The sequence below is a fragment of the Salmo trutta genome, chromosome 32, assembly GCF_901001165.1.
Source record: "Salmo trutta chromosome 32, fSalTru1.1, whole genome shotgun sequence".
In the NCBI taxonomy this organism is placed as follows: domain Eukaryota; kingdom Metazoa; phylum Chordata; class Actinopteri; order Salmoniformes; family Salmonidae; genus Salmo; species Salmo trutta.
The window spans coordinates 14,199,932-14,222,530 of record NC_042988.1 but is presented as its reverse complement, the minus strand read 5'-3'; the positions used below and the strand labels follow the sequence as shown (position 1 = coordinate 14,222,530).

At 42.6% G+C, this 22,599-nt stretch overlaps 1 protein-coding gene across 2 annotated transcripts; it reads right to left on the bottom strand.

The window, feature by feature from the left end:
- Positions 1-4,555: 4,555 nt before the first annotated feature.
- tmem184a (transmembrane protein 184a) lies at positions 4,556-21,583 on the bottom strand. 2 transcript variants are annotated; one of them, XM_029727705.1, is made up of 9 exons: positions 21,087-21,583; positions 16,819-17,046; positions 13,540-13,705; positions 10,804-10,894; positions 10,438-10,513; positions 9,369-9,460; positions 9,058-9,227; positions 8,718-8,924; positions 4,556-6,587 (listed from the first exon to the last, which is right to left on the bottom strand). In XM_029727705.1, exons 2-9 carry the CDS (start codon positions 17,044-17,046, stop codon positions 6,349-6,351), a joined length of 1,269 nt encoding a protein of 422 aa, XP_029583565.1. In that variant the 5' UTR covers positions 21,087-21,583; the 3' UTR covers positions 4,556-6,348. The 2 variants fall into 2 exon arrangements, with proteins under 2 accessions (XP_029583565.1, XP_029583564.1); XM_029727704.1 differs by having other exon boundaries at positions 21,266-21,583.
- Positions 21,584-22,599: the final 1,016 nt, after the last annotated feature.

Here is a 22,599-nt window from a genome sequence, read left to right as displayed (position 1 = left end):
GTCCATGAAGTATATTATGCTCAACGATATATAGAAATATTTGCCAAATAAATAATTGCATGTTTTCTATATTCATGTTTATATTTTTCAATATTAATAAATTAATGTAAGAAAAATCTAAATACCACCCATATATTCAGAGCAAGCAAGTAAAGCTTTATTTGACACAAATATTTGCTTTATGGAGTTGGTATTATTTCTCAATTACGCTTTTAGATACAAATGTCAAATAAATGTCAACAATCCTTCCCCCAAAGGACCATTCTATAAAGTAGATTAGATTTCCTTATTTTTTTTAATTTACTGGTTAAATGAGAAATCACCCTTTAATCTACAATGAGGTGCTGAGAGAAGGACAGTGTACTGTCTAACCATACTCCCAAGTACTTGTATGAGGTGACTACCTCAAGCTCTAAACCCTCAGAGGTAGTAATCACACCTGTGGGGAGAGGGGCATTCTTCTTACCAAACCACATTACCTTTGTTTTGGAGTTGTTACCTAATTAAGGTAAGACAGTAATTCTGCTCATACACTGAACAAAAATACAGTGCATTCGGAAAGTATTCAGACCTCTTCCCTTTTCTACATTTTGTTATGTTACAGCCTTATTCTAAAATGGATTAAAAAAAATCAAAACATCAATCTACACACAATACCCCATAATGACAAAGCGCAAGTTTTTAAAAAAATGTTTGCAAGTGTATTAAAAAAAAACTGAAATACCTTATTTACGTGAGAATTCAGACCCATTGCTATGAGACTCGAAATTGAGCTCAGCTGCATCCTCTTTCCATTGATCATCCTTGAGATGTTTCTACAACTTGATTGGAGTCCACCTGTGGTAAATTCAATTGATTAGACATGATTTGGAAAGGCACACACTTGTCTATTCAAGGTCCCACAGTTGACAGTGCATGTCAGAGCAAAAACCAAGCCATGAGGTCGAAGGAATTGCCAGTACAGCTTTGAGACAGGATTGTGTTGAGGCAAAGATCTGGGAAAGGGTACCAAAAAATGTCTACAGCATTGAAGGTCCCCAAGAACACAGTGGCATCCATCATTCTTAAATGGAAGAAGTTTGGAACCACCAAGACTCTTCCTAGACTCTTCCTAAACTGAGCAATCGGGGGAGAAGGACCTTAGTCCGGGAGGTGATCAAGAACCCGAGAGTTAATCTGTGGAGATGGGAGAACCTTCCAGAAGGACAACCATCTTTGCAGCACTCCACCAATCAGGACTTTATGGTAGAGTGGCCAGATGGAAGCCACTCCTCAGTAAAAGGCACATGACAGCCCGCTTAGAGTTTGCCAAAAGGCACCTAAAGGACTCTCAGACCATGAAAAACAAGATTCTCTGGTCTGATGAAACTAAGATTGAACACTTTTGGCATGAATGCCAAGCGTCACGTCTGGAGGAAACCTGGCACCAGTCCTACGGTGAAGCATGGTGGTGGCAGCATCATGCTGTGGGGATGTTTTTCAGTGGCAGGGACTGGGATACTAGTAAGGATCGAGGGAAAGATGAACGGAGCAAAGTACAGAGAGATCCTTGATGAAAACCTGCTCCCGAGCGCTAAGGACCTCAGACTGTGGCAAAGGTTCGCCTTCCATCAGGGCAACAACCCTAAGCACAAGGCCAAGACAATGCAAGAGTGGCTTCGGGACAAGTCTCTGAATGTCCTTGAGTGGCCCAGCCAGAGTCCAGACTTGAACCCGATATAACATCTCTGGAGAGACCTGAAAATATCTGTGCAGCGACGCTCCCCATCCAACCTGACAGAGCTTGAGAGGATCTGCAGAGAGGAATGTGAGAAACACCCCAAATACAGGCGTGCCAAGCTTGTAGCATCATACCCAAGAAGACGCAAGGCTGTAATCGCTTCAGAAGTTGCTTCAACAAAGTATTGAAAAGGGTCTGAATAGTTATGTAAATTGGATGTTTTATAATTTTTTTGTATGCAACATGTAAAGTGCTAGTCCCATTTTTCATGAGCTGAAATAAACAATCCCAGAAATTGTCCATATGCACAAAAAGCTTATTTCTCTCAAATTTGGTGCACAAATTTATTTACATACCTGTTAGTGAGTATTTATCCTTTGCCAAGATAATCCATCGACCTAACAGGTGTGGATAATATCAAGAAGCTGATTAAACAGCATGATCATTACACAGGTGCAACTTGTGCTAGGGGCAAAAAAAGGCCACTTTAAAATGTGCAGTTTTGCACACAACACAATGCCACGTCTCAAGTTTTGAGGGAGCGTGCAATTGGCATGCTGACTGTAGGAATGTCTACCAGAGCTGTTGCCACAGAATTGAATGTTCACGTCTTTACCATAAGCTGCATCCAGTGTCGTTTTAGAGAATTTAGCAGTGCGCCCAACTGGCAACCACAGACCATGTGTAACCACGCCAGCCCTGGACCTTCACATCCGGGGGTGGGGGTGCTGAGGAGTATTTCTGTCTGTAATAAAGCCCTTCCGTGGGGGAAAAACTCATTTTGATTGGCTGGGCCTGGCTCCCCATGGCTGCACCCCTGCCCAGTCACGTGAAATCCATGGATTAGGTCCTAATATATTAATTTCAATTGACTGATTTCCTTATATGAACTGTAACTCAGTAAAATCTTTGAAATTGTTGTTTATATTTTTGTTCAGTATACATTGTGCATATAAACTATATATATACACTGCTCAAAAAAATAAAGGAAACACTTAAACAACACATCCTAGATCTGAATGAAATAAATCATCTTATTAAATACTTTTTTCTTTACATAGGTGAATGTGCTGACAACAAAATCACCCAAAAATAATCAATGGAAATCCAATTTATCAACCCATGGAGGTCTGGATTTGGAGTCACACTCAAAATTAAAGTGGAAAACCACACTACAGGCTGATCCAACTTTGATGTAATGTCCTTAAAACAAGTCAAAATGAGGCTCAGTAGTGTGTGTGGCCTCCACGTGCCTGTATGACCTCCCTACAAAGCCTGGGCATGCTCCTGATGAGGTGGCGGATAGTCTCCTGAGGGATCTCCTCCCAGACCTGGACTAAAGCATCCGCCAACTCCTGGACAGTCTGTGGTGCAACGTGGCGTTGGTGGATGGAGCGAGACATGATGTCCCAGATGTGCTCAATTGGATTCAGGTCTGGGGAACGGGTGGGCCAGTCCATAGCATCAATGCCTTCCTCTTGCAGGAACTGCTGACACACTCAGGCCACATGAGGTCTAGCATTGTCTTGCATTAGGAGGAACCCAGGGCCAACCGCACCAGCATATGGTCTCACAAGGGGTCTGAGGATCTCATCTCGGTACCTAATGGCAGTCAGGCTACCTCTGGCGAGCACATGGAGGGCTGTGTGGCCCCCCAAAGAAATGCCACCCCACACCATGACTGACCCACCGCCAAACCGGTCATGCTGGAGGATGTTGCAGGCAGCAGAACGTTCTCCACGGCGTATCCAGACTCTGTCACGTCTGTCACATGTGCTCAGTGTGAACCTGCTTTCATCTGTGAAGAGCACAGGGCGCCAGTGGCGAATTTGCCAATCTTGGTGTTCTCTGGTAAATGCCAAACGTCCTGCACGGTGTTGGGCTGTAAGCACAACCCCCACCTGTGGACGTCGGGCCCTCATACCACCCTCATGGAGTCTGTTTCTGACCGTTTGAGCAGACACATGCACATTTGTGGCCTGCTGGAGGTCATTTTGCAGGGCTCTGGCAGTGCTTCTCCTGCTCCTCCTTGCACAAAGGCGGAGGTAGTGGTCCTGCTGCTGGGTTGTTGCCCTCCGACGGCCTCCTCCACGTCTCCTGATGTACTGGCCTGTCTCCTGGTAGCGCCTCCATGCTCTGGACACTACGCTGACAGACACAGCAAACCTTCTTGCCACAGCTCGCATTGATGTGCCATCCTGGATGAGCTGCACTACCTGAGCCACTTGTGTGGGTTGTAGACTCCGTCTCATGCTACCACTAGAGTGAAAGCACCGCCAGCATTCAAAAGTGACAAAAACATCAGCCAGGAAGCATAGGAACTGAGAAGTGGTCTGTGGTCCCCACCTGCAGAACCACTCCTTTATTGGGGGTGTCTTGCTAATTGCCTATAATTTCCACCTGTTGTCTATTCCATTTGCACAACAGCATGTGAAATTTATTGTCAATCAGTGTTGCTTCCTAAGTGGACAGTTTGATTTCACAGAAGTGTGATTGACTTGGAGTTACATTGTGCTGTTTAAGTGTTCCCTTTATTTTTTTGAGCAGTATATATATATATATATATATATATATATATATATATATATGCACATCCAACTTATCAGGTGCAGGACAGAAGAACATATCAAAGACAAAAGGAATGTGTGCAACTCTGGTATGCTCCCATGGTGATTTAATCAGATGCACAAAGACAAAGTTTCAATTAGAGTTGGATCTTCATCAGAATGACTTGAGTGGCGGACATTCCTTTTTTTTCTTGCATATATAAACTACACATTGGCACATCCAGGCCAAAACGGGAGGTTTAAGAAAATACTTACGTAGTCGCAAGAGTTCCGGAACATCTCTTTAATCGTTTATTTTACATGAGTGCAAAATGTGACAAGCAACCAAATAAACCAGGATTCAGTAATAGACACTATAGTTACACTACATCTCAGCGTCACTTTATATCCAACTCTACATCGGTTTCTGCTTTCCCAGTAAGGCAGAAATAATTGGCACATGAAGGTATGGAAAAAGTGATTACATTGCACTTAATTTCCCTAACTTAAACACATTTCAAAATGATAGAGGGACACCATCTATCCTATCACAATTCGCCAAACAGAAACAAAATATATATTTTCTAATGACATGAAACCAACTTAAATATCATGAAACATCAAACTGATCTGCAGAAATCACTGAAAACACATTGTTAATACTACATAGCTTATTTACAATATAGCAATTTATCAAACTTTGTCATTAAGCTAAACATAACAGCAGACATGTCTTAAAAATTAGAACATTGAGACCAAAGTACACTACAAAATTTAACATTTAAACCAATCAAACAATTTCTGTACAAATATTATCTTCAGTGAATTGAAAGGAACAATAATACGAACATCAGAAACTATAAAGGTTCTACTCAAACTATTTACAATACTGCAAATGTTTTTTTTAGGGTTAACATTGTAGAGCTCTGCTGAATTATATACTGAAATCCATGCTGAGAAAATTAATGAGATTACCACAACCCTCCAAGTTGGTGGGAGTCGGCCTTATCCTCCAATTTGTCTGTGGCATGTTAGATACAAAGGATTTCAAAGCGCCAAAGTCTAGAGTTTGAAGTTCCTACTCCAAAGTCAGTTGTGTCTTTGAAAAAAGACTTCAGTTCGTCGGGAGACCCAACAGAGGACTGCTGAGCAAATACCTCAAACACGCAAATGCAAGAGATGGTCCTTGAAGTGTCAGAGCCAGCCATGACGGGCATGATTCCTGGGTTCCCTCCTGAAGTCGTACATTAAATCAGCTCTTATTTGAAACTCCCATGATTCAGAGAGAGCGGAGTACATACTTCAGCGGCCAGAGAAGAGCTCAGTCACTGCTACGATAGAGACTGAACCAGGATCAGGGAAAAGACCAAAATAAAAATTGCATCAGTACCTGCCTTGTCTGAAATGGTTCAGCAGACAGGCCATTTCCCCATAGTATCATGACTAGCAAGGCAGAAACAAAAATAATCTCATAAGGTTATTCAAATCTTCACTCTGTCCCCTTCTTGATCTTTCCTGCATGAATTATTCATTAAATTAACTGTCCAGTGAAAATCTCACTTTTAAAAGTTCATACTCTGTTAACTCGTACCCAAATAATAGTGTGTCGAAAGCATCAATTGGAGAAAAACACTTCAAAAACCTCACCTCAAACTTGTATTTCAAACAGACCATTAAAAAACATGCTTGCTATTTCATAGAGGATGATGTCATCCTCCTCAGCTGGCCAATCAGCTATCTACTCGCATTAATATTTTTACCTCACCATTCTATTGTTGGGGTACGCCGACACCATTCCAACACAGAAAAACTGCATACTTAAACATTTTTGGAAGGAAAACTTTCACAAATTTTGTAATTAATTATATATAGATCATATTTCATTGAAATCTGGAAACACTGGACAGTTACTTTAAAACCAGGACTAAAGTAAAGAGTTAATCTTAAAAAATGAAATGAAAGAAGATGAAAATGAACCACACGAATGGATGCCAGGTCTGACAGTGGGATATGCTGTGCCAGTGTTGTCCTGGGTGTGGTGAGGAAATAAAGACATGGATACTCGTGGTGGTGGGCGACTCCTTAGAATTCATCATCAGAGATAATCAGCAGGACTTTGTCAGATTTCTTGGAGCTCTTGCTGCTGCCGCCTGTGCCTGCCTTGCCGTTGTTCTGGCTGGGCTGTACCACCTCCTGGGTGGACTGCTGGGTGTACTGCTGGTAGGCTGGGGAGAAGTTGTGGATGGCATCCTGGACCATGTCCCCAGGGTTCATCGTCTCCTTCAGACCACTGGAGATGCTCTGCATGGGGGCGATGTTGTCTAGAAGAACATTAGACACATTTTGACATGGTCATTTAACTTGTTTATAGGACATAACTTTGATCTGAATATCAAACCATAGCATATACAAGATACAACATGAGAAATACAAGAGTAGTTACGCTTATGAAAACTAAATTCATCCATTTTTGAAGACAAGGTGCTGACAGAGACTCATTAGGAAAAACTCCCATGTCCAGAATCACAGTTGATTAGAATCTCACTAATGCAAAATCATTGGTTTTAAGACTGTGCTCAGTCCTTGTGCCCAGTGTTCCACCTCATGAGGACCTCTTGTTAGTGTTCCTCTATTCTCAGTGTTGATGGATGAGAGCATAGAGAGATGACAGAGAGTCTGCAGCAATTCAGTGGGAGTGAGGAAGATGCTTCCTCTCCTCTGTCTACCTTCCCAGTTACTTCCCCAGCTGAGCTCCTCCAGCTGTGGGCCAGGCTGATACTTGACCCTATAATACCAGGGTGTCTCATCCAACGTCCCGGGAGTGGTCCGGTGCAGACAGAACCAACGCAGCCTTCTGTTTCAGGGTCAGCGACAGTGCAGTCTAGGCCAGGTCTCTGGAGGGAAGGCGGCACGGCGGAGGGTTCCGCTGTGCTTCAGGGTCAGAGTCGTGGTTAGGCATGCTCTCCTGAGCTTCTCCTCACAGCTGGCCTGTTTTGCAACTAGGGCTGGGGCTGGCCTCAGTCAGGGTTGGAGGAGGACAGCCTGGAGGTATATAAGCCTCCCAAATCTCCACAGGCATTGAAAACACCACATATGAATGACCTTCTGACACTTCCCAGCCCAGGGAGGGTTGGATGGGGCTGTGACTCTACAACTCTCAGCAGCAATATCAAAAGGCTAGACTAGTCTTAATGGGAATCTTTCTGGTTCAGGTAATGTTTATGCAGTCCAGTCACATACTATAGCACTGAATTATGACCTTTGAATTGGTGCTTTGGTAGGAAAGAACAACTCAGTGGGGCATATAAGAAATGTAGCCCCAACACCATGCATCCCTTTGAGAGGGAAAATTAACTTTCAAAACCATACTTTTGGAAACTCCTCAGAGAATAGTCTGGCTTCAGCTGCATTTCATTTACAAGTTTAGACCACAATAAAAATCTAATTTGCTGCTTAACTTTCTGCGGCCTCATTACCATTAGTTTTAAATGAATAGCAACTATAGCAAATTAATAATACATTTTGTACAGGAGCACGAAGAAGGCCGAACATGGGAGAAATCACTATTCATTTTGTCACAAGGTTCTTTTGATCACTCGGCAAGATGAAGAGAACACTTTTACCGGTCAAATGTAATGGGCATGGAAACATTTCACACTTAATCAGCATTTAGCGATTCCGTTTCTTTCTGCATGTCTGTCTCCTATAGCCCAAGGCCTCAGCAGGATTGCTGTTGCAGGAAGGAACGAGCTGAGATGATTGATATCTCCGCAGAAGGCTTTTCCCTTGGTCTCCATTTGTCTTCTGCTCATGTGAAAGGTATTGACGTCAGAGCAGTACCGCTAGTTCCTGCGATTAAGCATATAGAGGCTATGAAATGCTCTTTCTATAGCGTGCTGTGCTAGCAACTTTCCTGTGAGCCATGAGTAATGATGAACACCCTGAAGACCGTTCCTCTGCTGACCTCTGGCCTGCCTGGTTCACACTGTTCACTCTGGCCATTTCTACCTGACGCGTTTCCCATTCCCTGTTTTCAGCCAGGGAACGGGACAGAAAACTGCATTGTCACCTACAGGTAACTTCCAAAATAAAGGAAACACTTGAGTAAATGGGGGATACAAAGTATATTGACTTTAAAATAGGGGTCTCAAAGGAGCATAAGGGGTTTAAAGTGTGTGTGTGGGGTCACCAGATCGCAACCCAATTGAACACTTAAGGGAAATTCTGCAGCAATTCTGCAGGTGAGCCATATGTTTGGAACATTGAATTGCAAAGAAATCACAGTATCGAATCACAATACATACAGAATCGTGAGAATTGCAATACATATCGTATCGGCACCCAAGTATGGTGATAATATCGTATCTGGCAATTCCCAGCCCCCCTAATGACCATTTCATCAGCTCCAACAGACACCTCCCCTCTCTATGGACGTGTAGAAGTGCAGTTACCGCGTGTCCCTGGAAGTTCGTTCTTCTTCTCCTGGTATACGGTGCAGGTAAAGGCGTAGCGCAGGGCGATAGCAGCGAAGAACATCTCGATGCAGGTGATGAAGTTCTGCCAGCCTGCTGCCACTGTGCCGGCCCCCACCTCCTGGCCGTCGATAAACAGGGCGTTAGGGATGACCCCACAGCGCTCCAGGATGGCCAGCACCATACCTAACAACAAAAGACAACACCTTCATGTGCTACTCCAGTCTAATGTATCAAATACAATGTATTTTGTAGACTTTTCCAACCCCATCAGGGTTTGAATCTGTTGATATTAAGTCAAGGTAAGGGAACAACGCACCCTGCCAGAAAGACAGGAAGATGACAGATTTGATGGTGAGGAATTTGAGCACGGGTTCATAAGGCCTCAGCAGGTCACTGGTAGTGAAGAAGAAGAGGAAGAGAGCGTACAGGGCCAGGCTGACAGAGATGTTGTAGATGATGGTGATGTAGAGGTATCCTCCATTCACACTGCAGAGGGGAACAGGATCAATACAGACGTGTTAGTGGGGATCTATGTACATTCCCTTTCTGAATGTAAACACACAATGAGTAGTGCGAGCATGCGAAGGGAAGTTGAATGGGTGAAATGGAATGAAAGGCTGTGCTCACTTAAAGTCTCCATCATGATATTTGCCAAAGGCCTGCAGGAGGATGGTGATGACGGCCATGATGGGTTTGACGACACAGAACTGAAGAGTGGCCTAAATGACATCAATACAGGATGGGACATGCATTGAACACAGACACAACAAGGAACAACGCAGGTGACAACTACTTCATGTTGGTTATTGGATTTGAAAGGTAGCCAACTGTACGTCTTCAAACACTGAGTAATCTATGAAATGAATGAACATTTTGTGGAAATTGTGTGTCTATCAATTTGCATTGTATGATATACTATGTTAAAAATCTCGAAAATATGCATGTATTGACATTATGCCAAAACAATGTATTGTCTGAAGTAATGTTAAAGTACACTAAGGGGCATGTGATTGAGTTTCAAGGGTCAGTAGTTTTCCTTACTGGGGCCACCTGCAGACCTTTAAATGGGAAATGATATAGCAACTTTAGGACAGGCCGGTGCTTTTGGATTAGACGTCCTCCTCTTGAAACCCGGAGTAATCTCTAAATGCAGTTATTGATCCCATTCCCTCCAACTTGTCGTCTCACAGAGCCAGAGCAGATATAGTTCTATCCCTTTCAACTCTGCTACCGGAGGGAAGAGAACAGCAAGGTTGTGCTTTGAAACCACCCCACGTAGGAGTCCAGCCAGAACATGCCGAGTGTTAATCAGCTCCCTTTTCTGGACGTCTATTCACTGTTCTGAGGACATACCTTTCAGATCCAATTGCCATCAGGGTAAGACTCAGAGCACAGACTGCATCCCCAAGACACTATGGGGACAGTCAAGCTGACAGCTCATGTTATTTCTCTGTGCTTATTACAAAGCTGCTTTCACCTGTTCTCAGATTGCTTTCATTTTCCTTTTTAACCAGTCAACCTTATCCTCTAAAAAGTGGACAGCCAATTATAATGGCTGTCAATTCGCAATAGAGGAGCGATCTTGATAAAAAAAAAAGTTCAATGAGGTGACATTAAAATAACAAATCACAATTTCCTATTTCCATATTTTCAGAGTGCTTTCATCACCCAAGCAGGGAGGGAGATGGAAACTCACCTGTTTACAGAATCTTAAAAAGCCAATAGAGTAGCTTATTCCACCTAAGCAGCAGGTACCATACATACAGCTCGACCTGGGAATGATAGAACATGTGTGGTCACAAATGTATCCTTTGAATGTGTACCAGACTTATAGACATCATTCTAGTGTCCAAAATACAAGACATCATTATCCTTGAAGTCAGACTACTTTAAAACAAGATCAAGACATAAATTCAAGGAAATTACAGCCTGACCCTGGGTGACTGCAAGACTTGCAATACAAACTGAAAATCCCCAACATTCTGGGTGGGTTTTTTGAAAGCTACTTGCATAGCGTCTAGTATGAGACCATGGTATGGAGGATGGGACTGGGAGCACTCACTCAATGGACTTCCCTCGGATCTCGGACATGATGGCACTCTCTCCCCCGAGGTACTCAAAGGACAGGCTTAGGAAGTTGTAAATCACAAATGCTATCATGGAGAGAAGGGACAAAGTCACTCACATACATTCCTGTACATTATGATGGAATGTTGTTTACAACACTGATACTAGGTTTTGCAAGTGGGGTCATTTTCAAAAACAACAATTCAATGTCACGGGTCAGTCCGTTTGAAAATGGAATCTGTAGTGGGGGAAACAGCCCCACTGGCCGCCCCAGTGTCGTGCAGCATGGTAAAACATTTTTTGCAGTAGATATTGTGCTCTACCGCGCGTGCAATGATGTTGTAATATCACAAATGGGTGTGGCTGTTTCACCATTCATTCTTTACACTCGTGGGAACTAGCCTACATGGATAGGGCTACATTTCTTTCAGAAGAAATATGAAATGCATAACCGTGGCAGCAATTAAAAGGGAACAGTTTAGAGATAAAGGGGAAATTATTACACCAAAAGGTGGGGACACAACAGTTCACATGACAACACTGAATCCAAAACATTACATTGTTGATTTTATGTGCATTTTACATTTACTGTACTTTTCACCGAATCTGTTGATTCCGAAATCTGAAAATACTCTTGATACATTCAGTAACATGATGAGAATATTCCTGGAAAATGTGGGGTAGGCACAATATAATTTTAAAAAATTACAAGGGTTTGAGTGAGAGGTGGATACACACCTCTCCAAAGTGTGCACAAGTCATTTCAATGCACTTTTATGACTCAAAGAAGAGTCTTCCACTGTAAGGTGCTTTCGCTCTCCTAGCTGTTCCGTTGAGGAATTAGAGCAAGCATACTTTTAGTTGTTTGGAACACAACCCTGCCATCACTTAATTACTGTTGTCGTTCACGCAATCCAAAAACTGACCATTACAAATCACAAATCTGGGTCAGGTGGGCATCATTTGAAAGCCTGTTCTTTTGACAACATGACTAGCTAAGCTATAAAATATGATCTTACAGTGTTAGGCTTTCACAATGCAATACAGGGAAACAGATCATCATTTTGGTGCGCATAGAAAAGAGTCGTGACTGCATTCAGGTGCGTGTCTCACAGGGGAGTTTTCTTCACAGTAGACAAACAGGCTCGTTCTGTTCACAATAACCCTGGGTACGTCATCATGTAACTGTACATCAAACATAGTGATCATAAACGTTGACACTGTATATGACATGAGTTTTATGATATGGAAATGTGAAGTACACATTGGGACTCATGGGTGTTTGGCTTGTATGACATCAAAGCGGTATTTATTATAATCCTCAACTTCTCATCTTTCAAAATACATAGTTCTCTTAATTTACTGCACTTCCTTCACTCAGACAACCAAACAGGGATGGGAGTGACACCGCGTGGGTGCTCAAGTTCAGCCCGGATGTCATTCAGAACCCATACAGCACTGAAGTGCATGTATAGCATGTTACTGTACAGCCAATGCCTTCCAATTTAGCCGTTTATTGGTGCCCAAATCTGCCATTTCAACCCGTATACGGGTACGAGTGTAAAGGGCTACCGATTCCAGCTAATCTCAGTAAATATTCATGTTCTGTCTATATAAATCATTCCTCATAAATATGGATTTTAAAGATAATTTGTCAATCTGTGAGCATTCTGTGCTGCAGGTAATATTGTGGGCCAGATTGTGATGATAGCACTGTAAAGATCTTACATCCTAATTTAGAAGCAGTGGAAACTGAAATTAGACTTTGGTGAGAGGGTTTCACTTTACAATAATCATATTTTTTACCAATCAATGTTTCCTCCCCACCGCTAAGAGGCTTGGGATGGTTCTCTGTCCTCCAAATCCTTGGTTGCCATTTCAGGAGGGGTTTAAAAAAGTGAATGCAGGTTATACTCTCAAGTATCAGGGGCACAGAGTTTCACACTTTAGCCCTGGCCATGCTGACTCAATGCAATGCAACAGTTAATCTGCTTTCGGATGCTGATTTTAAAGAGCAATCTCCACCACCAATCATAAACTTGTCTCAAACACTAAATTAATCTGGTCAATAATGTATGTGAAATACTAATAGTTTTGTCCATATATCAAATTACACTTAAACAATTCTGCATGTGATTCACCTCTGTCATTGTTAAAGTAATAGTCTTTTCTTATTCCTTCGGTACATAATGACTATTAAAGAAAGGCTTTTCAGAGTAAAATTCATGAGACATTAATAATTCAATGTGAAGAATAGCTATGAGGAAGATGAACATCTCCTTTATGTTTGAATTAAAAACAACTCTTAACTAGTTTAGTTTGGATTAGAATGATCTCAACTAAAGTACATCCCTTTTCCACCTTTCGCAAAAAAAATAGAATACAAAAACCACTAAGCCTAAGAGGAAGAAAGACAGGTCTGAAAGTCTACACGCCCTGGAAACAGAACACCATGAACAATAGGGCCTCTCTGCCCATAGGGAAGCACTGACAGGTGAGGAAAAACAGGTTGGGCCAGTCCGTTTTAGCTTCAATCCTTATAGCCATAAAATGTTTTTTTCAGAACTCATAATAGGTCTAAATGTCATTACTGGCCAGACAGAACCCGCCCGGTGTCTGACTACTGCTGCCTGTACAGGTGCTTATAGAGTAAACCGCTGTCAGGGCGCTGGCTGAGATATGAGGCAACAGCGAAAGGGAGGAGAAGGGTGGGGTGGTTGGTTTACCGTACCTTCATAACAGTCTCGGACAGAGTCAAAGTAGACATAGTACTGGTCGTTGCTGATGAAGAGCAGGCTGAGCCAGGAGTCGAACGCATAGATTGGCACGATGAAAAGAATGCGAATGATGTAGCGCTGCTCGTTAGGGACTGTGTAGGACCTCAGGTGTGTGTAGATCTGGAAAAGGGACACAGAAACAAAACAAAAATAGTTATTAAAAAAAACAAGAATAGTTATTAAAAAAAAGAGCACTGACTAGGCAAAAATGCATTGAGTTATTCAAATCCCAGTTTCAGCCACTAGACCAACCATTATGAATAATTGAGCTAAACCTGACAAGCAGTATTAGGGGGCCAGTGCTTCAAAGAGATGGGTTCTTATGAATAAACGGCACTTCCTTGGAACCCTCTCAAGACACGATTTGGCTATCACACAGGCCCAACAGGCTTTAGAAGGACAGCATTACAGCATTGACTAAAATATATAAAAAAGGAGTGTCTGTAGGTTTGGGGTCGAGAGGTAAGAAAAAGATAGAGGAGGGTAAAAATGAAAACCCAGAATGATAACACTGCATAATTGGGTAACAAGGTGAGCGGGATGAATTTCTGCTGATCAAGGCAAAAGCTTGACTGAAAAGTGAACGTCTGTGTTATAGGATCAACTCTCCTAGAGATGTGTTACACGGACGTTTTTACACTTGGGAGGGAGAACAGAAAGAAGTAGAGGGGTGCACTGCTTCAAAACGTGTGTCTCAGACTGTTGAATTTGATTGAACTCTTCAATTTCCCTGAATCATTTTAAAACATAATGCAGTATGTGAATGCTAAATGGTGTGGCATGATTCCCTATTCTAGGAACCAACATTTTTCAGAATTGGAGTCAAGGCCATGGGGTGAAGGAAAGTTCAGAGCATCCATTACGTAATTAAGTTTGTGAAGCACATAATCAACTACATATTTTCAGGGGCAAATGCCAAAGGAAACTAAAAGCAATGGTCAGAGTTGAGTATTGCAGTTTGATCCATTCAAAGTGGTGCACCATGGCATTTCTTGACTTCAGGTCCACTTACACAGACTCATGCAACATGATTAAATGGCCATTAGAGGTGGCACATTAGAGGCTGGCCAGTGCCAGGGCATGATGCATGTGGCTCTCCTGAGAAGTGAAGCAGGCTGCAGACTGATGTCCTCCATTTCCCCTGAATGGCTGGTGGAAAGACTGCGGTCCTCCAGGCTCCATAATGCTGAGCTGACAGGCAGACAGACAGAGCTGTGCCCTGGGTAATGACTCTGCTCTAGCCTGACAACGACTCAATACCCTTCTGTCTTAGTTGAGCAGTAACCCAAGTCCATCCCCCGGCTAATTTCAGTTGGTCTGTGAAAAACGTAGAACTCTACCTCATAACACTCCCCAGCCCGCCCCTGGCACTGACAGCTGTGACATACCAAACGTCCATGTTGGAATGAGAAAGTGTGTGGAGTGTCTCGTGTTTATACAAAGCAGTGTCCGTGAGAAAGTGAGAGGGGCGCGTACTGAGCACGGCAGTTCTATACAGAACACCCAGACAGAATGAGAAACCACACATCACACTGACTATAGTGTGATATCATGACCCTCCTCTCTCCCTGACAAGCTGCCCCGGGAAGTGGGAGGTCTGAATAGTGGAGTGTGTCAGAGAACATCAGTAACACTCCATAGTACTGTAACACCTGGTGCTTTGGACCACAGTGAGCAGACTGGGACATCTAAGATCAGCATTGTCCAGCATACGGTGTTAGTATGCAGAATTGGGAGAGGAGGAGAACTCTCCAGAGACAGTCTTATGGAGGAAAATCTGATGATACACCAGAATACTAAATAAAACCAATCCTGTCAGGAAGGCTGTTTTTAATCTCCCTGCGTGCTTGCCTCATGCAACCCTGCAACTATCTCACAGGCCACATATGTTAATGTCCGGCCTGCTTCGATGGGGAGTGGATGGGAAAACAAAGTACTCCAAAACTAAACAGATGGACGGAACGGGAGACTCCATGGAATGCCAAATTGACAGTATTTTTTGCTTGTTGTGAAAAAAATACAACTCCTTTTATGAACAATGTCAATTTTATAAGACATGTTAAATCTAGTAAAAAAAAGGGTATGCTTGCTATACCAGAGGTATGCCTTCTTCTACCTGATGTATTTTCAGTAATAAAGTATGAGCTGATGATAATGTGAAACGTATCAGAAATGTTGCAACCAGCGTATAGAAAAGGTCAGCACATAAACCCTGGGGACAATAATACCATCATATTCCTATCTAGAAATATCGTGATCATCTAAATCTCCAACCAGAGCAGACACAGTGGGACTCCCTGGGGGCTTCCTGTCTATACAGCCGCTAAAGGTTGGATGGACCCATTCTCAGCAGCACTCGGGTTTATCGGTTCATCAGCACAATATGAGAAGAGACGCCTCGCTCCCCAATGCTGAGCAGCATAAAACACACGGGTCCTCCGCTGATTGCCCCTCGCAAAACGTGATCCTGTCCTTTTATTACGACGCTGGAAATGTGACCTCGACAACACCCGCACATCTCTGCTGATAATGCATGCCATTCAAATGTACACCCTCTCTGCAGTTGATGAAACCCCAGTCTGATGATAAGTATCACCATTGTCTCTACTGAAGGATTACAGCAAGAGACTGAGTAAATAGCAATAACTGAAGAAAAAAACACCCTTCAGTAAGCCTATACTGAATGTGAATATAATCATGGTTAGGCCTTATTATACTTGGTTAAAGTTATATAACTGCTCTGCCCAGCCATTTGATCAATGACGGCTCTGTTTGCATTGTGTTGTTATCAGTGGTAGTCACGGTCAACGGAAGTGCCCGCAAACAGCAACACTAATGGATCACCTAGTAACAATTAAGAAACAATGACACACTATGTACAAACCGTCACTTTACAGATAAGAGCCAATTAACTTTCACACTCAGTCTTGCCTCTCAATGATGGAGACAGTGAGGAGAAAGTAGGTCTGGTCAACACCTGATACTGGATCAAATGTAGAAGTGAAAAACACAAAACAAAATGTATTGTCTGGCTGGAGTCTTTGCCCTCTGGTAAGGGTGTAGGCAACCCGCAACACCTTCCTAGCTCCCGTTACATATTTGCATTTGTTTGCCTAAAAGCTGAGTGATACTGACAACGCCTGGAGCCATGCTTTTAACTTGGAACTGATTTTGTTAACTAGATTCACATCAAAACGAGTACAGAGGCAGAAAACTGATCAAATGTAACATACCTGATGGCAAGTGAGGAGCAGTGCTGACCAGACGAAGATCCCCGACAGAGCTTGAGCAGCGGTCGTATTCAAGAAGATATCGTGTGCCACAATATTCCCATTCCCTGTTTGAATTATTGTCATGTTGTATATGTCTGACTTGTTAAGAATTGGAGATGCGAAACGTATGAGAGACTCATTTTGGAGGACTTCCGAGTCCATCGCCATCTCCTCTGAGGTGCTGTTCATCTGAAACAATAAAGTGTTGTTTGGGTAAATGAGGAAGCTTTAGGCCAGGGATCGTCAAATAGATTAAGCCGTGGGCTGATTTCTTCTTGAGTGGATAGTCAGGGGGCCGGACCATAATGACAAATAATTTGTAGACTTCAAATTCACCGCAAGAAGCCCAAACAGATACAATATTTGACTAAAACATAAATTATTTCAAACCTTGCTAACGTTTGAAAATGATCACATATCACTTGGAGCTGATTTGCGGGTGTTTTTACAGTCTTATGTCCCAAAACATAAATAACTATATATACACACAGTCCATTCAGAAAGTATTCAGACCCTCCCTTTTTTCCACATTTTGTTATGTTACAGCCGTATTCCAAAACGGATTAAAAACAAATAATCCTTAATCTACACACCATACCCCATAATGACAAAGTGAAAACATTTCTTTTATGTTTGCAAATGTATAAAAAATAAAAAAAAACATCTTATTTACGTGAGTATTCAGACCATTTCCTATGAGACTAGAAATTGAACTCAGGTGCATCCTGATTCCATTGATCATCCTTGAAATGTTTCTACAACTTGATTGGAGCCCAGCTGTGGTAAATTCAATTGATTGGACATGATTTGGAAAGGCACACACCTATCTATATAAGGTCCCACAGTTGACAGTGCACGTCAGAGCAAAAACCAAGCCAGGAGGTTGAATGAATTGTCTGTAGTGCTCCGAGACAGGATTGTGTTGAGGCAAAGATCTGGGGAAGGATACCAAAATATTTCTGCAGCATTGAAGGTCCCTAAGAACACAGTGGCCTCCAAATAGAAGAAGTTTGAAACCACCAAGACCCTTACTAGAGCCGGCCGCCGGCCAAACTGAGCAATCGGGGGAGAAGGGCCTTGGTCAGGGAGGTGACCAAGAACCCGATGGTCACTCTGACAGAGCTCCAGAGTGCCTCTGTGGAGATGGGAGAACCTTCCGGAAGGACAACCATCTCTGCAGCACTCCACCAATCAGGCCTTTATGGTAGTGGCCAGACAAAAGCCACTCCTCAGTAAAAGGCACGACAGCCCACTTGCATTTTGCCAAAAGGCACCTAAAGACTCTCAGACCATGAGAAACAAGATTCTCTGGTTTGATGAAACCAAGATTGAACTGTTTGGCCTGAATGCCAAGTGTCACGTCTGAAGGAAACCTGGCACCATCCCTATGGTGAAGCATGGTGGTGGCAGCATCATGCTGTGGGGATATTTTTCAGCGGCAGGGACTGGGGGACTAGTCAGGATCGAGGGAAAGATGAACGGAGCAAATTACAGTGAGATCCTTGATGAAAACCTGCTCCAGAGCGCTCAGGACCTCAGACTGGGGTGAAGGTTCGCCTTCCAACAGGACAACAACCCTAAGTACACAGCCAAGACAACACAGGAGTGGCTTCGGGACAAGTCTCTGAACGTCCTTGAGTGGCCCAGCCAGAGCCCGGACTTGAACCCAATCTAACATCTCTGGAGAGACCTGAAAATAGCTGTGCAGCGACACTCCCCATCCAACCTGACGGAGCTTGAGAGGATCTGCAGAGAAGAATGGGAGAACCTCCCCAAATACAGGTGTGCTAAGCTTGTAGTGTCATGCCCAAGAAGACTTGAAGCTGTAATTGCTGCCAAATTTACTTAAACAAAGTACTGAGAATACAGTCTGAGCCAGGGGTCTGTTACTTGAACTATAGAAAGCATTTATTTGGGCTGCAATTTCTGAGGCTGGTAACTCTAATGAACTTATCCTCTGCAGCAGAGGTAACTCTGGGTCTTCCTTTCCTGTGGCGGTCCTCACGAGAGCCAGTTTCATCATAGCGCTTGATGGTTTTTGCGACAGCACTTGAATAAATGTTCAAAGGTTTTGAAATTTTCCAGATTGACTGACCTTCATGTCTTAAAGTAAAGATGGACTGTCATTTCTCTTTGCTTATTTGAGCTGTTCTTGCCATAATATGGACTTGGTATTTTACCAAATAGGGGCTATCTTCTGTATACCACCCCTACCTTGTCACAACACAACTGATTGGCTCAAACGCATTTAGAAGGAAAGAAATTCCACAAATTAACTTTTAGCAAAGCACCCCTGTTCATTGAAATGCTTTCCAGGTGACTACCTTATGAAGCTGGTAGAAACAATGCCAAGAGTGTGCAAAACTCTCATCAAGGCAAAGGGTGGCTACTTTTAAGAATCTAAAACATATTTTGATTTGTTTAACACTTTTGGTTACTACATGATTCCATATGTGTTATTTCATAGTTTTAATGTCTTCACTATTATTCTACAATGTAAAAAAAAAAAAAAAAAAAAACCTTGAATGAGTAGGCGTCCAAACTTTTGACTGGTACTATATATATGAACATAAATATAAATGCAACATGTAAAGTGTTGGCCCCATGTTTCATGAGCTGAAATAAAATAAATTCCATACACACAAAAATATTATTTCTCTAAAATTGTGTACACATTTGTTTACATCCCTGTTAGTGAGCATTTCTCCTTTGCCAAGATAATCCATCCACCTGACAGGTGTGGCATATCAAGAAGCTGATTCAACAGCAAGATCATTACACAGGTGCACCTTGTGCTGGGGACAATAAAATGCCACAAAATGTTGTTGTCACACAAAATAATGCCACAGATGTCTCAAGTTGAGGGAGCGTGCAGTTGGCATGCTGACTGCAAAAATGTCTACTAGAGCTGTTGCCAGAGAATGTAATGTTCATTTTTCTACCATAAGCCAACTTCAACATTGTTTTAGAGAATTTGGCCTCAAAAACGCAGAACACGTGTAACCACGCCAGCCCAGGGTCTCCGCATCCAGCTTCTTCATCTGTGGAATTGTCAGGACAGCTGATGAAATTGTGGGTTTGCATAACTGAAGAATTGATGCACAAACTGTCAGAAACCGTCTCAGGGAAGCTCACCTGCATGCTCGTCATCCTCACCAGGGTCTTGACCTGACTGCAGTTGGCAAATGCTCACCTTTGATGGCCACTGGCACGCTGGAGAAGTGTGCTCTTCATGGATTAATCCAGGTTTCAAGTGTACCGGGCAGATGGCAAACAGCGTGTATGGCGTTGTGTGGGCGAGTGGTTTGCTGGTGTCAATGTTGTGAACAGAGTGCCCCATGCTGGCGGTGGTGTTAGAGATCACAGATAGATCTCAGAAACCGTGGGGGGCCAAATACATAATTTGGCCAGTGGCTGCCAGTTGGGGAACCTTGCTCTAGGCTCAGTTGTGGAAAAAGTATGCAATTATCATACTTAATAGAAAATGACTCAAGTAAGAGTGAAAGTCACCCAGTAAAATACTACTTGAGTAAGTCTAAAAGTATAAATCATTTCAAATTCCTTCTATTAAGCAAACCAGAAGGCACCCACCAAAAACACTACTTAAATTGTACTTTAAAGTATTTTTACACCACTGTCTAGGCTACATACATACATACATACATACATACATACATACATACATACATACATACATACATACATACATACAGGAAAACATATTATACATTTCCTAAACATTTGCATGACTGAATCAGAGCTGCTGGTTTATGAAAAAGCGCAGGTTCTATGAGCTGTTAACTTCTTAATAACATAACAAAAACTATAAGATCACAACTACAGTATAAAATAGAGAGATATATTTGGTCGTATACAAATGTGGGCAAGGGTTGAAATGATTATGTTTTAGGCTTCTTGCGGTCAATGTGCTATCTACAAATTATTTGTAATTATGTTCGGGTGTTCTGGCAGAGGGGGGATTTTCGGCACAACACCCGTCCATGACCACCCGCTCAAGAAGAAAATCGTCCCGCGGCTGAATCTACAGTAGTTGATGAGCCCTGTGATAGGCCTATGTGAATTATCGAGAACAAAACATCCACAGCCTTAATAATCTGTCTGAAAAACCTGTTGCATGGGCAAGTCATAACCTACACGCCTATGTCCAAACAAATATTTGTAATTACTTAGTTATATGTAGGCTACATAGGTAAAATACGGAGGTTTACCTTAGCTATCTGTCGACTCGATGGCCTTGACCTAACGTTACTGGTATATCCACTTTGAGCGAAATAAACTTCAAATGGAACGGGCAGGTATAAATCGTGCCCTTTCTCAAAAATACATTTGGAATGGAACAATTAATATAAATAAAGATGATTTAGCTGATGATATCGAATACCATTACCAGTGAGCTTGCTGAGAAATGTCTTCCTTTCAAAAGGTAGGAACGAAGGATTCAATACTTCCTTGTTGTGAAGACAGGTGTAATGCGAGTTCGAAGTCCACAGAGTCGGTGAAGGGCGAACTGACTCAGTCAGTGTAGGTTATTCGAATAAAGAAGGATGTGGGCCTATGTTTTAATTAATGTTCAAATAAAAGCGACACAGATAATACCGAGTATATCCTCTCTGGACTATTGCCCCTTCTAAATAAACTGCAACATCGGGGATTTATTCATTGCGCTGTTTCTGTTTCAAAACGTTTCGTCGCAACAGAAACCGTTTAAGCCAAAGGAAAAGGTTTTGCAACGAAAACGTGTTTCAATTGGATAAATCCAGATAGGTCCCTCCCAATTTCCGGCCGTTCGCTGTTTGCTTCCGTTTGGTTCTTACACGGTAAACGGTTTCCGTTGCCAGACTCATGAATACACCCCAGGTAAACACTCAGGTGGAACATGGACGTAGAAGCGGTCATCGTCATGTGACATAACCATAGGCCTAGTGGCATATACACCCTTTCCATGTCCATCGAGTCGTGTGTGTGTAATAAGTGAGAACTAAGTGGGTACATGTGGTCTGTGATTGTGAGGCCAGTTGGACATACTGCCAAATTCTCTTGGATTTAAAAAAATGTATTTCAGCTCATAAAACATGGGACCAACACTTTACACTGAAAAAATATATAAACCAACATATAAAGTGTTGTTACCATGTTTAAGAAGCTGACAAAATAAAGGCCAGAAATGCTCAATACCCACAAAAAGCTTATTTCTCTTACATTTTGGGCACAACCCTGTTATTGAGCATTTCTCCTTTGCCAAAGTGTGATATCAAGAAGCTGATTAAACGGCATGATCATTACACAGGTGCACCTTGTGCCGGGGACAATAAAAAAACACTTTAAAATGTGCACACAACACAATGCAACAGATGTCTCAAGTTTAGGGAGTGTGCAATTGGCATGTTGACAGCAGGAAGGTCCACCAGAGCTGTTGCCAGAGAATTGAATGTTAATTTCTCTACTACAAGCTGCCTCCAATGTCATTTTAGAGAATTTGGCAGTACGTCCAACCAGGCTCACAAACGCAGACTACAGCCCAGGACCTTCACATTCGGCTTCTTCACCAACAGGATCGTCTGAGGGGTGGGGGAGTTGCTAAGGAGTATTTCTGTCTGTAATAAAGCATTTTTGTGGGGAAAAACTAATGTTGATTGGCTGGGCCTGGCTCCCCAGTGGGTGGGCCTATGCCCTCCCAGGCCCAAACATGGCTGCATCCCTGCCCAGTCATATGAAATCCAT

Excerpts from the sequence above, each read along its gene's own strand:
- tmem184a (XM_029727705.1), bottom strand. The coding sequence starts at position 17,046 with ATGAACAGCACCTCAGAGGAGATGGCGATGGACTCGGAAGTCCTCCAA. Across the intron at positions 10,514-10,803 it reads ATCCGAGGGAAGTCCATTGA|GTCGAGCTGTATGTATGGTA; the intron begins GTGAGTGCTCCC and ends TATCATTCCCAG. Across the intron at positions 9,228-9,368 it reads TATCATGATGGAGACTTTAA|TGTGAATGGAGGATACCTCT; the intron begins GTGAGCACAGCC and ends TCCCCTCTGCAG.